Source organism: Scomber scombrus, chromosome 4, assembly GCF_963691925.1.
Source record: "Scomber scombrus chromosome 4, fScoSco1.1, whole genome shotgun sequence".
NCBI lineage: Eukaryota > Metazoa > Chordata > Actinopteri > Scombriformes > Scombridae > Scomber > Scomber scombrus.
Window position 1 is genome coordinate 1,864,192 of NC_084973.1, and position 15,861 is coordinate 1,880,052.

Consider the following 15,861-nt stretch of genomic DNA (forward strand, 5'->3'; position numbering starts at 1 on the left):
TGCTGCACGGCTTTTATATATTCGCCTTGTCTATGAAAACGAATATTGATAAATTGAAATGCTGCTCAGATGCTTTTAACTTTGGCCTGTGATTCTGGTGTCCATTGATTTGATTCTTCTCTTGTCCTTCTTTCTTTTGTTCTTTCTTTGCAGCAAAGGCCAAGTAAGCCCACCTCTACTCTAAATTCCTCGCAGAAACTTTGGTTTTGTTTTGTGTTGTGCATGTGTGTTGTGGGCAGCACATCTTACAAGAGCTGCATGTCAGTTAAGTAATCTGAAGACGGGGCTCATTAAAAGTTCATACATGTTTTTTTTTTTTATAGAATGGCCACAAATAAATGTCTGATGAAAACTAGCCAATCCCCACCTCATCGGTCCTTTCATCCTCCTGCATGAAGAGCCTTAGATAATGATACAATCCTCATGCCATCTTTTTAGACTAAGATCTTAGTACTGTGTACAGTAACTTGTACAATATTCCACGGTGCATGTCTGCTGACTCAGCCATCTGTTTTACCAGACTTGTGTAATAGACGATGTATAGTATTGGTATATAGCATAGACATTCGTCAGATAGTACAGATGTTAAATAAGCTCAAAAACACAGTTCATCTTTCCTAAGGAAATACTTTTATGGGATATTTAAAAACCAGACTTTTTTTTTTTTTTGCTTTGCACTGAGATGTGCAACATGTTCGGAGCAAATTTTGCCGTATTTGAGAAGGCAGCGGTGCGGCGATGAGAGCGGCAGGCAGTCCCTTCACTGGCATTTTTTGCCTAACTGCTGTACTGTATTTTCAGAGATGATTGTACAATGTATCACATGAACTTTGGTTTCAGGTAAATAAAACTGTCATACATGAAGAGTTTACTCAATGTTCTTTGTAATGTGTCGTCTATTCACTCAACTTTTTTTTATGCTTTTAAAGAAACTGGACAAAATGGAGTGTTTAATGATTTTATTATACATTTTTAAAAATATGTACAAAATACTATAAACATTTGTTTTGAAAATGGTAAAGTAACACTTCCCAACCTAAGAATGAGTCAGTGATGGTTTTTGTTTTTTTTCATACAGAGAAAGGCAGACGACACGCACAAAAATAAGGACAATTATACAATACATGACAAATTCTGATGAGACAGAATTAAAAATGAAACTTTTAGTGAGCAGCAGAAATATTATACATTGTCACTTTTTTTTTTCTTTTTCTTTTTTTTTAAACAGACATCAAGTATCTGTTAGAGAAATGTGATTGTGATACTTTGACATCTGGACTTTGTTGCCTCTTGCGGCAAACAAGTGAGTGTCAGCCTCAAACACAACACTAATTAAAAATCTTTGCCCCGCTGTAACACATGTTGAGTAGAACACCAGCCATTTTGGGCCTGAACCTGGTTTTGCTATCATACTGGTTGTTTCTGACCTTCAGTGTACACCTTTGGCTGGTTCTAGTTACACTGCTGAAAAAGCTGTCAGGTTGTATTTTATAACACCTGGAACAGTAACATATTTCATTCAAATGAATGGTGTAACTTTAATTTTTTTAAAGATGTCTCACCACAGATCTAATAACCAAGCTGTTGGAAAACATGTCAGTTTTAAGACTTTGGTGCACAGCTGTGTAGACGAGCAAATCAGCATCGAAAAGTGCTCCAGTAGTGTGGTTGATAACACCGTCAGGATGATGGCTCTAAAATGGCTGGAGTTGTGCATCAAGCTTCACTTCAAAAAAACAACAAAACAAAAAAAGCACTGAAGTCCTCCTGTAGCTGCACTGCAAACCTGGGCGTCACTTCATCCGGGGGTCTCTGAAGCAGGCAATGTCTCCGTGTTCACCTCTGTGGTTGAGGTGTGAGGAGCGGTGTGAACTTCAGAGGCCGCCTCGTTTTGTTTGACCGCCCTGATGGCTGAAGGCCTTCCCCCTCGTAGGCTGCAGGGTGTTAGGAGGCGTTGGCCCTGGGTCACTGCATACCGAACCACTGTTCCTGATCTGCCCACTGAGCCGCCTCGCTGTCGCTGCCCTCCAGGTCTCCGTCCTCCCCGCTGCCCTCCATGTCGTCGCCGTCCAGCTCCACCGTGGCGTCCGTGGGACTCTCCTCCTTTTCCATTTTCTGCATGCCTTCTAGAGACTTCTGATCGTTGGGATCCAGACTTAGAAAAGAGAGAAAGAGAAACAGGCTGAACCCATCGACAGAAGAGGAGAGGAATCCTGACGCTGACTGATATTCACATCCATAAGTGGAAGAAACTATGGTTGTATGAACATCGTTAGGCATTAGATTAAAAAAAAAGTCATCTCTGGTTACCTTAATGCTATACTATACTGATCCATGGCTTCTTGGTAATCATTGACAGCCACCAGGAAATCTCCCAGCATCCTGTGCAGGACGCAATCACTCTGATTGGCCAGAGCGTTCCGGAGCAGAGCGATCCCTTCCTCATATTTCTGTTCCCGACCTTTAAGAAAAAACACAACGCTTGTTACAACAAAAGCTGACACTTAAATATTGACACATCAACGGCCGACTCCGGCGACTACATCACAGTCATACGTACTGAGCAGTTCGGCCTTTTTGACCACAGCCTTGGTGTAGTCGGGTCTCTGAGCCAGAGCTTTGTCCAGCAGGGTTTTGGCTTTCTCCTGAGTCACAGGGTCTTCTAGGCACACCGTGGCAAGGATGGTCAAAGTCTGCGCGTTGGCCCCCAGAGTCTTATAGATGTTATTGGCCATCCCCATAGCCTCTCTTATCCCATTGGACGCCAGGTAACAGTCAATCAGACCTGTGGAGGAACAGCTGTTATAGTGATGTAGAGACCGATGGAAGCAGACATCTGAAAACGTATTTAAAAATCAGACGTGCCTTCGTAGCAGTCGAGCCTGCATGGCGCCAGACGCATGGCCTCTCTGAAGTGGATGATGGCTTCCTGAACGCGGCCCATGTTTCTCAGCGCCGCCCCTTTCAGCAGCAGGGCCTGTACGCTGTTGCTGTTCAGCTGGATGGCCTTTGCTCCCAGGTAGAGAGCTCTGGAGTATCGCTTGCTGTAAAAGCTGTGACAACTGAACAGAGACACAGAAAACTATTAAAACAGGAGAACACAGTGTTATATTTGCAGTACACTGTATTGTGGAAAATCAGGAAATCTGAATCAGCCCTAAAAAGACACTAATCTCAGTGAGAGCTTTTTAAGCTTCCGCGTGGCTCTGCCCTCAGAGACTTACCCAGAAATGACCCAGGGCTCAGCGTGCTGGTCTGAGATATTAAACAGTCGGCCTCCCAGGACCTCAACGTCCTCCAGGTGGCCCTCACGAGCCATCAGGTAGCCGTACACATCCATTCCTGCCAAAAACAACAACATAAAACGGAGTCAAACATAAAGTCCACATCTCATTTTATTACACAGTATACGCTTCCTAAACTCCTTTCAGACATTCATTTCACTCCGTAACTATTTTGATGTCATCTTTGAAAACAGGCGTCAAGTTGTTCTTGAATACATAAGGTCTGCTAACATTTCCTACACAGCTCCCATTAATGTGACTACATTCACATTCACAGTTCATGATAGTTGGTAAATGAATCAATAATTAGTCCTGCAGTGTACCTTTGATGAGATAGGGGTCCAGCATCTGGGCTTGTTCAAATTTGAGGATGGCGTTCTTGGTGTCACCAGCCCTGAAGTAGACATCTGCCAGGCTGACCAGCAGGTCCACGTTGTCCCGCAAAAGGGACTTCTTCTCCAGAGAGCTGAGATAGCACGAGAGAGACAACGCCACACATCAATTAAACAATTACATTAAACAGGCATGGTAATATTGAGTTACTTACAAAGAATGAGTATGTTTACACATACACGTTAGTACATCCCAGGTTTGATCTCATTCAGTGTTTATATGGTTCTAATCATATCCCAGATTGTAATCATCAGCCACTCAATTGTGTATAAACAGAATGAACAGAAACCTGGATAAAGTGTTAATAGTTAACACCATCCTAGTTTCTTTAACCAGGATCTGACTTTTACATGAGTAAACCCTCCTCACCAGATGGTGTTGATGGCTCTTTGATTGTCTCCAGCATGTATGAAGGCGTATGCTTTTATCCAAACAGACAGCCAGTCCAGGTTGGGGATACTCTGGATCACATCCATGGTCATGGATGCCACTTCAGCTCCTTTGACTGATAAAGAGAGCAGGCCTGGGTGGAGATAAAGCAAAAACACTTCAGTCATACAAGTTTAAAAAGGTATATTGGAGCGAGAGATCCATTTAAAGTCCCATCGGAACTTTGGAGAACGTGTTCGCACATACAGGAGAGCTGATAGACTTTAGCAGGTACAAGTGTCTCTGCAGGTTAAATGTTTATTGGATGAGGCATCACTGTTGTCATACATACCGATGATTGCATCCAGGGCGAGGGGGCACTGTCTGAGGACTTCTTTGTAGCTCGTGACAGCAGAGCGCTCCTGACCAGCTTTCCTGTACAGGTTAGCCAGCATCATGTTGATCTGAGGAGAGAAGGAACAATAACATCCATTTCTTCTAAAAAATGATTTCACAATTGCAAAATGATTGACACAATGGTAGTTTTTCTTGAACTGTCACAGCCTACCTTTGGAGTTCTCTGTCTTGAGGGAATCCCATCAAGCACCGCGATGGCGTCTTTATCCAATTTCAAGATGGTGTAGCATTCAGCAATCTTGTATTTTACCTCAATCTCTGAGGGCAAACTCTGAAAGACATCATGAAATTATATCACCAGTTTAATTGTGTGATTTTTCCTACAACCATTCAACTGTCAGTATGGATCTAGGAAAGATTAACCTTCATCATAACGGACTTTCAGGCGTTCTGGTTGTGGCTGTTTTTTTGGAAACATCATGAAAATTGACAGAAATTGTTTAAAGTAGTATCTTTTAAACAGTAGGTTGTATCCTTTTACATCCTTAAATAACTTCTTGTCACTTTCTGAATACATTTTTGACATCTTTGGTCATAAAATACTACTGTACACCCCACATTGGGAGTTTCCTGTGATCGTCAAGGTGCAAAACATTGCATGATACCATCATAAAAAACAGTAATGTGAAACATACATTCCTGCACTAGTTATGCTCTGTAATGACACACACTGAGTAGCATCACAGTTTTCAATATATAATTGAAAAATAAAGTCTCATCAAACATACCTGTGCCTGTAAGTTAGCTGCAGCTCCACCAGTAGAAGTTCGGACTTTGGATGTCTTGCTGAGCACCTTCTTCTGTTGCAGTGCCATACTGTACTTGCATGCAGCATTACGATACTCTTTATCATGGAAGATGGCATCCGCATGGTAAACCAAGAGCTGGTATTTCTGGGCTGGTGAGAACAGCTCTCTGGATTCAAAGAAATATAAAAAAATAAAATGATTAGACACAGACTACAGCTAACATAGTAGTTGTCTTATGCACACAGGATAATGTAAAATGTTAGTGGAACTGCACAGGAAAATGTATGGTTTCCTTGAACATACAGAGACAAGCAGGATAAATGGTAGTTTAAAATGATACACTACAGATCAGCTTAAAAATGACTAGACTAGAATATAAAAAAACACAACGAATAGACACTAAAAGCCACTGCTTAATATAGCCTTTCTACACAGAAATCCTGCTTCAGTGCCTCCTGCTTATAATAAACGATGTCCTATAATAACAATAACAGTGTTCAGTTGTGTGACAGCACAGGTGTAACATGACCATCAGCTGTAATTTAAATCGCTCCCACTATACTGTATAAAGCTGTGAAACGAAAAGAAGCAGGTATTACACAAAATATGATGTCATCCCAAACAATAACATACCTACTTTAAATTCATAACATTTGAAGCTAACTGCTAATAGCAAGAAGCATGAACTGTATAGGACTATTTCTTGGAGAGAGAAAAAATCTCTACGTTCACGATTCACTTTATAATATATGTTAACACTCTAATTGACGTCATAATAAGGGGTGAGTGTCTATTTGGATTCATTAAGAAGCCCGAGCTGTGTAATGGTTATACTACTTCACATCATCTGTAAATTATCATTGTGTTGTAGGAGAGAGCCCTTTCAGGAAATACACGGAGCCCGCTTTGACATTACTTACGGGTTGTTATTGCTCATCGTCAGCAGTAAACTGCTCAATATCCGGACGTTGGAGTGAAGGCCGGCAGCAGCCATGTCCCGTACGTGTTCTATGACATTCATTTTTAGCTTTAGTGAAAGGCTTGCTTTGAGTTAACGTGTCACGTTAAAAGTTTCAGCTTGTAAACAGCTAAGGCTAGCTAGGTTAGCTTCTGGTGTATTAAATATGGCGCCGCTAACTTCCCTTCCGCATAGTGTTGCCTTTAGGTGCTCTTCAAAAGCTCCCATTTTTCAAACACTCCGATTGTAAATACGACGTCCCCACAAATCTGCGACTTTTAGAAATACATTTGATTTGTTTTGTTTTGATTTGTTTTTTTTAAACTCTAGTTTTAGTGTAGATACAGATTGTGAAAATGTGCCACGTAACATGGGAAATAGGCAATCCAATATGTTTAAATCGTTCCTTCAATAGATTAACTAATGCCGTTTATGCACAATAATAATAAGTGTATCCGATAGTCGTGAACGCATTCTTGTTTTGCTGCAGTGATATGGTTTATTAAAAAAATAATGTTGTGCAGCTTCATTTTACTTTGTTTTGGGGAAACAATAATGATTAGTAGCAGTAATAATATAAACGAACTACCTAAAAAAAATTGTTAAAAGATATCTGCACTGTACCCACTTGCTACTGTATATAATTTGCAATCATTAGTAATGTCATTGTTTACATTGAGGCCTTATATGTGTATACATCCTTGTCTAATAAAAATGATTCTGATTCTAAAACCAGCCCTGCCCCATGTCTTACAACAACAATACCTTTAAAAAAACATGTATCCTTTTTTTTCCTTTACAGACTGCCTCTCTGTGAAGTCTTAGAGTCTGAAATTACACAAATGTGACTAAAACTGAAGTAAGTTGGGCAGATGTTGTTTGTGCCCCAATTCATAAGTGCCCATGTCTGTTCATGGCCTGCCACAACATTAGAGATGCATTTTCTCCCTCTGACCCCAGAAAAATGGCTTTGTATGTAAGCAAATGTATTCCTGGACATCCATAAAAACATGTCAAACATCTGGTGATAATAACCCCAACCCTTTCATCTAATAAATGCCATGCCTACAAATAATATGTGCACAGCTATGATACATTCTGTTAAATGTATAATAACTGGTTGACTCTGCTTGTATGAGAGTAGAAGACAGGTATAAGCCCAACTAACTAATAAGACAAGCCACCAGTTTCTCTTGGAAAATGTAACCAAGTATATATTTCAGTAATCTAATCCTGGACTGTAAAATTATGATATTTTCATGAGGATCAAAAAAAATCCTGCAAGAAGAACATGTCTATTCTGTAATAGAATAATATTTTAATTTGAGCACTCCTGTGAGTCAGGATGACTTATCACATCTGGAAAGTCATCTGTGTAAGATTTGTGGATATTGATAACAAATGTGATTTTCGTAAAAAAAAAAAATAAAAAAAATAAAAAATGAAGAAGACACAACTCAACATCTATTTTATGAATGTCAGTATACATCAGGGTTCCGAAAAGAAAGATTATTTTGACACTCAGACCAATCATTCAATTAAGCGGGAAGCCAAGGATTGTAATACTGTTTAGAAAGCGTCTTTAGAAAGTATCTTGATTCTAACCAATTTATGAACAATAAGAAGTGTGCACATACTGTTTGTATTCAAAGTTTTATTTTTTAAAGAAATCAAATTTGAATTCCTATCTTTTCTGTTAATAATAATACTTATTATTATTATTATTATTATTATTATTATTATTATTATTATTATTATTATTATTATTATTATTATTATTATTATTATTATTATTATTATTACCATTTGTCCTGTTACCATGTTGACTGTATCAACAATTTGAAAGTGAAGTCATGTCCTTTATGTTTTCTTTATTTCATTATGAAACAATGGTCATGCCTGCACACTTACTCCAAGCCACAAAAGATTAATGATGATAACATTTCAATCCTACTTGGATATTTGAATCCTGGAAACCACACCCATATTTATACATCATGCACACCAACAGACTGACAAGCTCTCTGATGAAAGCTGTGGTTAACCAACCAAACCACAGAGGTGATAAATATCCTAAAACAATTACACAGACAAAAGCCATAATACAAAAGCCATACTTTGAAAAACAATACACCAAAAACAGCAGAAAATACCAGATACATCTTATATAGAAATATTATATTAGAATCTGCATGACTTAAGTTTAAAAATATATTGCAGAAAGAGTGGAAAAAGAGACGTAACCTTAAAGTCTTGTACATAAATTGGGTCTTAACACTTTTCTATACAAAGTTAACTAGATCAAACAAAACTAAGGAAAATGAGACAACTGTAAAATTTACAAAATGTAACATTTTTTCAAATATATGTGTCATGGTCTAGAAATATTACAATTATATATATATTTTTTTTTGTAGAAAATGATCTCTTGATTCAAACCTCCAGGAGTTACAGTCTGTATTACTGTCACACATGTTGGTGATCCGTTCTATAAATACAGTGATGGGGGGAAAAGAACAATAATAAAATTGTATCTCAAATAACACAATAAATACTAACCTTATGAAGTGAAGGTTGAAAAGACTGTTTCCATCTTCAGTGACTGTTTCTGGATCCATGTCTTCTTGTTTTAACCCTTAAACATAACATGAAGACTATGATACATTTCCTAGGACACTTTCATATGATGAACAAATAAATACAAGTAAATCAATAAAATGAATAATAAGATTTTTTCAGAAATAAGAGTTGAGCCTTGTCAAACATACACGCATGCGCAGAAGTGAAGCAGCAGCTGAAGCTTGTGTCAAAACACAGCGGGCAGCGGCAGACATCCACTCCACTTCACTTCAGCTCCAGCTCTGCTTTTGGGGACTATTTGTCGACTCAAATTGTTTTTTCATTTACGTCCACGTACCATGACCGAACAATCAGCATTACTTCTTCGAAAACAATTGGCAGGTAATACGAATACTATATTTATACGCAAATACAATCGATATAAAGGATACGTAGCCAGCAGCTAACGTTAGCTTTTTTTTAGCTACGCAAAGCTGTGTTTACGCCATCGGAGTAAGCCCAGAAAGCTAATTTAAGCAACATAATGGACTCCATTATCACTGTAATCCAGTATGTTGCTAAACTGCCCCGATTAGCTGATTCCTGGTGAAAATGAAGATACATATTGTCACTAATAACATTATTTCTGAGCCAATACTGAATCACAGCGCCAACCTTGCTAACGGGCTAGCAAGTTCGACATTAGTTAGCTGGCGGAACAAAGGAATAATCAATCTAGGGACTCATCTGCTCTGATGACTTTAGCTTAGCTAATGAAAACTGTATAACCCTCAGCCTTTCACTGACAAACATGCTGCTCAGCCAGTAGCAACTTGAGTAAAAACGACAAACTCACTGCCTGGCAATATAAGATAATACTGAGCGTTACCCAGGCTCAATCTGGCTGGAGACTAACACTGGTAGGTTAGCGGCTTTGAGTGGGGAGACGCATCTGTGTGCTGAAGCCCACAGTGATCAAACTTATTGTTCTGCTGTTGGCTTATTGTGAGAGTCATCATCAATGTGTTTACTGGTGATGGTCATGGTGCCTCTTTATTTATTAATGGCAGACACATGGACCTCAGCACAGTTTGGTCAGCTGCTGAGTGACAGTCGTGTCCAGCTCAGCACCTGGATGTCTGTCTCCTGTCTGCTAAAAACGGAAAGAGTTAAAAACATGATCATACTTACTGTAGAGTTTTTTTAAACATGGTTTATCACTAATCTGAGGGCTTGTTAAAGCACGACTTTAGCCGACACTAACTGTTGTTTAATTAAAATGTCAAGATGTTTTTGATTCAGCACTTATATTATTACCATCTGATTACTGAGAACATGTCACCTGTGATTCAAATATAGTAGTTTAGCAGTTAAATTCATTCAGTGTTCATTGATACTCTACAACAGTCAAATAAAGGCAGAATACAGCGTGTCTGTAACTGTAATGCTGTTTAATATATATCTCAAATACAGTATAATAGGGTCAGCATCACTTAATCTATAGCTTTCTATCTTAGATTGATACCATGTGCTTCTCCTGTCTGGACTCTGGAGCCAGTGACCTACTTTGATAAAGTTAAACTCACTGTGATGTTAGTTACCACAACCGCTGACTGCGGTCAGGATTCAGGGTTTTGCAGTGGTGCTGAAATGACAGCAGAAAAGCCATCCAGCCTCCCAATTTGAGAGTTAGAGGCTAGTATCCCAAATACTGTGGCTGATTCAGCATAATGAACTAATTGTACCCCATGAACATTTTAGTTTTCCAGTGTGTAGGGTTTTTAAAATTGATTTAATTCATCTCTTCTCTCAAGTTGTCAGTTCTGTTCAGCAGTGATTGTTATTGAGTATCGTTTCTAGTCAAAACTATATATACTGTGAATCAACTTAATGTGAAAACATAATGTTATCTCCTACAACAGGATCATGTCTGAAACATTCTAAACAGAGACAAAACTCGTAGTGATATATTGACCGATTACTTCCTACATGGAATAAACAAACATTATATAAGAGGGATGTTCTAAGCATATTTGTCCATGTCAATGGTGGAAATTGTCTTGAGGCGCACTCTCTTAACAGGCTAAATGTTGGTATTACTAGTCAGAATCTCATATTTTGGACAAAAAAATGAACCAGAGGGCTCAAATGTTAAATTTAGAACAATTTATATTACAATAACATTAATATAAGCAATAATTATAACATTAATTACATATGCACATATACATGGTCATTCCATACTAGCCGTTACACTTTTAAGCTTTGCTCTTTTAAGATAAATATTGTTAATTAGAGGCCCTACTGCAAATGTTGCTGTAAATGTAGATTCAAATATGCCTGCAGCTGTTTAACAACAGAATTTGTTTTAACATCAGTTCAGAAAGTTAAACACACATATACCTCCCTATATGCATTTACCCATACATGTTCCAACAGTGTTAATGGTGATTATATAACCTGCTGAAACAGTCTGCTGTGTATTCATTGCAGCTGTGTGTGTGTGTGTGTGTGTGTGTGTGTGTGTGTGTGTGTGTGTGTGTGTGTGTGTGTGTGTGTGTGTGTGTGTGTGCGCGCTGGGTTAGGGTGCTTGTCACACCGAGCAACTTCTCCACAGTATCCCCAGTATGCCTGACCCACCTATTGGTTGTCCACACACCTGTCACCTTCCTGGGAGGTTCATTTATGAAAGTGTTATACTTCATTTCCAGCTTTATCATATTTTAAAAAAAATACCATATGTCTCTTTTTCCAGAGCTTAACAAGAACCCCGTGGAGGGCTTTTCAGCTGGTCTGATAGATGATGATGACATATACAAATGGGAAGTCGTTATCATCGGTCCACAAGACACCCTTTTGTAAGTGAAGTCTTAGTTGGTTGAGATATATAAGATATATATGCAGATTCAGATTTTATATTAACATTTTTCATAATGTCTCACTTTGTCTTTGTTTTTTGTTTCCTTTGCAGTGAAGGAGGGTTTTTCAAAGCATACCTTACCTTTCCCTATGATTATCCACTACGGCCTCCAAAGATGAAGTTCATAACTGAAATCTGGCACCCAAATGGTAAACACACATGGAGCAAAGTCTTAGATGTTTACTGACTTCTAATCTTAATCTCTGGTCTGGGCTTATAAATAAATGTAAACATAAATGCTACTGCACTGGATCATTTTGGTGTTTTTTGTGGCCGAGCTGCAATATAATCCAGGCTTTGAATTTGATAGTAGTCAAGACTTTTCTGTAATTCATATAAACTGCTGTTTAAACATCTGTTCCCATTCTTCACAGTTGCAAAGAACGGGGACGTTTGCATCTCAATTCTGCACGAGCCCGGGGAGGATAAGTTCGGTTATGAAAAGCCAGAGGAGCGCTGGCTTCCGATCCACACAGTAGAGACAATCATGATTAGCGTTATCTCCATGCTGGCAGACCCCAACAGCGATTCACCAGCTAATGTGGATGCTGCGGTGAGTTACGCCACTTATCCCGTTCCCCTGACACTGGAAATCCCTTTGTTTTTTCTCCCCCTCTTGTTATCTTGGCAGTTTAAGTAAATTGAGGATGTGCATTTGAAGGAATGTCATATTGCTCCCACAGAAAGAGTGGAGGGAGGACCCCAACGGTGAATTCAAAAGGAAGGTGGCCCGCTGTGTAAGAAAAAGTCAAGAGATGGCGTTTGATTAGGAGTCAATTGTAAATTCCAGGGTAAGTACTGAACATGGAGTTTTTGGAGCTATGCAATGCAATGCATGTGTGAAATCTTGCTTCTGGACACAAAGTAATTACACTCTTCCTTTTTTCTTTCCCAGTTAAAGGAAATGCCTTCAGAGGGAAAATTTCAGCGAAAGGCTTTTGCACCCCTTGTTTTGCCAGTCAAAGGAATTGGTTGGCTTCAACCACGTTTCTGTGAACGGTTGTCGTTTTCCGCAAGATGAGCCAATTTGAGAACCCTACCAGCGAAATTCACCTGTTTCCTACCTGGAATTGTATATTTAATTTTATTTATTTTGAAAAATTAATGATGTAAGATATGTCACTACTGTAAATTAACTTGCTTTTTTATCTGCTGCTGAACAGTTTCTACTTTATACCAGGTTTCTTATGCAATTTAGTGGTCAAGATTGTGTAAAAACAAACAAAAAGCCCGTTACCATTAGGTCATCACTCGTCCTCCCTACTGCATACTTACCACCAGATTAATGTCGGCCCAGCACATTTCTGTCGATAGATGTGATCATTTTGAACACTGTCATTGAATCACCGTTGCCTTTTGTTTGGCTTCACTTCCTCACAGTCTGCTTGTTCAGAGAGACAGGTTTAGAACTTTTTAAAGCACTTACAAACAAGTTTTCATAGACTTTATTTTTTTCTCTGAGAAACGGCCTTCTGTTAGAATCTCCCTCCAATACTAGCGTATCTCTGTTAGATATTAAAACCATGACTCTCAAACCTGCATGACCCCCCCCCCCCCCCCCCCCCTCAAACAGCTCTTAATTATGTATTGTTGCTAGCTGTGGATGTAAATTGAATGGCTTACTCAGCGTTTTGAGAGTTATAGTTTTATAATATATCGGCTCGCACAAGGCATGGCTAACATTAACAGGAGGTTTGTGCCAACTTCTCAGGATTAAACTTTTAGTAGGATCTCAATTAGCAATCAGTAAAATATAGACCTCTAAATATTCCCGAACCTTCCCCGAAAACACGTGGCCTTTCGCGGTCAATAAAGATGTGTATTAATCACCACTGAGTTGAACGTGTTTTCACGATGTTAATTATATATCATGGACAACCAAAAAATAGTCTATGAAAATAGCCTAAGCTGTGATTATTCCGTTTTGTGTACTGGTTAACTGGCATCCGAGCTTACCTCAATTTAAAAAAAAAAAAAGGCTAACAAATTTGATGAGGGTTCCTGTTGTTTGACTTCTTCATCTATTAACACGGGGAATTTAAGGGGCTACATTGTAGAGTTAGGGCTAGTCGTTCTTACTTTTGTTCATTGTGGCACATTTGGCTTTGGATCAGTGTGTGGGTAAACGATGTGTAAGTCACGGTCACTAGTGGGTTTAGGCTCCGAGGACTTTTGGGTAGATTGTAAAGTAACGCTCTTAAATTCTATCAACATCTTAAGTTCTGACTTGGTGCATATTTAGTCCACATTGCTCACATCTTCTTAATCACTCAATTTTGGGTTGTAATTCTTGACAGACACTTGAAGTTAAGTCACCGCGTAGTAATGAACGTTCTCATCGGAAAAAGAACACAATCCCGCATCTGGGTTTTATTTTAAAGACTATACACAGTCGTGTTCGGGTGGAGTCTGGAAACCATTGGCTTTTGTTCCCTTTCTTTGATAGTGTTGCTGACTATAAAGCCATGATGACATCTATTTTGAATTATGATATTGTTATACACGATTGATCTGTGACTGACATTGAAAAATAACTAACCGACCTTTTTGGCGCATGCAATCAGGTTTGAAGGAGTGGGGGTATGTTTTAAATAGGATACCATTGTTAGTTCATTCTGGGTGAATGTGATGTGTACAGTTAGTAGATTTCTGTAGACTTGACGATCACATAACTGCTGTCAACATTACCTTTTTAAGTCAGAATTTTCTAACCTACCATGACCTCCTCTGACCGGTGTTCACTGTATTTGCACAGATTCGGTGCGTTTTGAAATGTCATTAAGCAATACGCTCTGAAAATGGTGTGTCCAGGTAATCCACCCTAACGCCATTATTTGTTTTGGGGTTTTTATTTTTCCCATTTTTGTGTCAATGCAATGTATATTGGACATGATGCTCAATAAAGTGTGTAAACAGAGTGGTTTGTAATTTTGTTTACCTTTTTTACATTTTAGATGAGAACAAATTATGGGTTCAAGTACATTAGACCTCTGCTCTGTAACTGGAACCCTGGGAATAGTGTCACATTTCAGGGCTGGCTTCATTTCACACTAATAGGCTCTGTTGACTCCAACACATACTGAGCAGATTACGATTGCTAGCAACCTCTCTGAAATACTGGTATTGTAACTAACAATGAGGAAACGGGTTACATTTGTCGAGCACCTAAAAAGAGAGAACATGTTGAAAAATGGAAGTGGTCACATCTTAATGAGGTAAGACCACAGTGTGGGAGTTCACTTCTATATTGGATGAATCAAGATGATGGATGTAGTTCTTTTCAAATTGTAGTTTTTGATTTTAGGGCTGCAGAAGTTAAGAGGTGCAAGGATGGTGAGTCAAATGTTCCTTTACATGCAGACTAGACTTAAACTAATCTTCATTGAAGTACAAACCAGATAATTGAATGCAAACTGCATCTAAAAACATAATGTAACATTTATTTTCTCTTTGACTTAAAGTCTCGGCATGAGTTATCTGCTTATTACATTTTCGTTGGTGGAAGAGCTATTCAGATCTTTAACTTGGGTAAAAGTGTTAATACTAGTTAGAGTATAAAATAATCTATTGGGAGTAAAAATCTTGTATTCATAATTTAAATTAAATGAAATTACAAAAGTACTACAAGAAAAAATACAGCAAGTACTTGTTATGCAGAATAGACACTTCTGACTTGTATTATTGTGTAACTGGTTGAGGTGGAACTCATTTCAACAACTTAAATATAGTGTGTAGTTTATAGCAAATCCTATTTTACATGCTGGTTAATTTCCCTGAGGAAAATATTCTGAAAAGTAACTTGTAACTATCAAATATCTAAGTAAACAATCAAATACATGTAGAGGGAAAAAAGGACAATTTCCCTGAAATGCAGTGGAGTAGAAATAGAGAGTAGGAGCACAAAATGAAAAGGAAAAGTACCTCATTACTGTAATTGTGAGTCATTAAGTTGTTTTCCACCGCAGGAACGTGAAACTCAAGTAAATGCACAAACCTGAAATCTACTTTTGAAAATCTTTCATTCTTGCTAATATACTAAACTGATGAAATCCAGGTTTGGTGTAATGGATTCAATAATGTGCTTGCGATTGCATTAACATAGTTGTACTGCATAAAATACACTCAGCTGACCTAAATGAAGTATTGTTTTGTTGCATTTGTCAGGCTTTGAATATTTACCTAGTCAGCCAGAGAGAGAGATGTACAGAGGAA

General features: G+C 38.5%; 2 protein-coding genes across 3 annotated transcripts; one reads left to right on the plus strand and one right to left on the minus strand.

The window, feature by feature from the left end:
* Nucleotides 1-944: 944 nt before the first annotated feature.
* Nucleotides 945-6,339, minus strand: anapc7 (anaphase promoting complex subunit 7). Its single transcript, XM_062416663.1, has 11 exons — nucleotides 6,133-6,339; nucleotides 5,192-5,378; nucleotides 4,615-4,734; nucleotides 4,399-4,510; nucleotides 4,047-4,200; nucleotides 3,608-3,750; nucleotides 3,225-3,342; nucleotides 2,866-3,062; nucleotides 2,561-2,785; nucleotides 2,311-2,461; nucleotides 945-2,155 (listed from the first exon to the last, which is right to left on the minus strand). Exons 1-11 carry the CDS (start codon nucleotides 6,231-6,233, stop codon nucleotides 1,966-1,968), a joined length of 1,698 nt encoding a protein of 565 aa, XP_062272647.1. The 5' UTR covers nucleotides 6,234-6,339; the 3' UTR covers nucleotides 945-1,965.
* A 2,644-nt stretch (nucleotides 6,340-8,983) lies between these two features.
* LOC133979716 (ubiquitin-conjugating enzyme E2 G1-like) lies at nucleotides 8,984-14,566 on the plus strand. Of its 2 annotated transcripts, none has more exons than XR_009925068.1 (6): nucleotides 8,984-9,131; nucleotides 11,485-11,587; nucleotides 11,701-11,798; nucleotides 12,024-12,202; nucleotides 12,337-12,440; nucleotides 12,545-14,566. XR_009925068.1 is itself a non-coding variant. In XM_062418289.1 (6 exons), exons 1-5 carry the CDS (start codon nucleotides 9,089-9,091, stop codon nucleotides 12,417-12,419), a joined length of 510 nt encoding a protein of 169 aa, XP_062274273.1. In that variant the 5' UTR covers nucleotides 8,984-9,088; the 3' UTR covers nucleotides 12,420-12,440; nucleotides 12,545-14,566. The 2 variants fall into 2 exon arrangements, 1 of the variants encoding a protein (XP_062274273.1); XM_062418289.1 differs by having other exon boundaries at nucleotides 12,333-12,440.
* The last annotated feature ends 1,295 nt before the right edge of the window (nucleotides 14,567-15,861 follow it).

Coding starts and splice junctions, on each gene's coding strand:
- LOC133979716 (XM_062418289.1), top strand. CDS start 9,089: ATGACCGAACAATCAGCATTACTTCTTCGAAAACAATTGGCAG. Junction 9,132..11,484: donor TCTTCGAAAACAATTGGCAG/GTAATACGAATA, acceptor CTCTTTTTCCAG/AGCTTAACAAGAACCCCGTG. Junction 11,799..12,023: donor TGAAATCTGGCACCCAAATG/GTAAACACACAT, acceptor CATTCTTCACAG/TTGCAAAGAACGGGGACGTT.
- anapc7 (XM_062416663.1), bottom strand. CDS start 6,233: ATGAATGTCATAGAACACGTACGGGACATGGCTGCTGCCGGCCTTCAC. Junction 5,379..6,132: donor ACGATGAGCAATAACAACCC/GTAAGTAATGTC, acceptor CTTTGAATCCAG/AGAGCTGTTCTCACCAGCCC. Junction 4,201..4,398: donor CGCCCTGGATGCAATCATCG/GTATGTATGACA, acceptor ATCTCCACCCAG/GCCTGCTCTCTTTATCAGTC.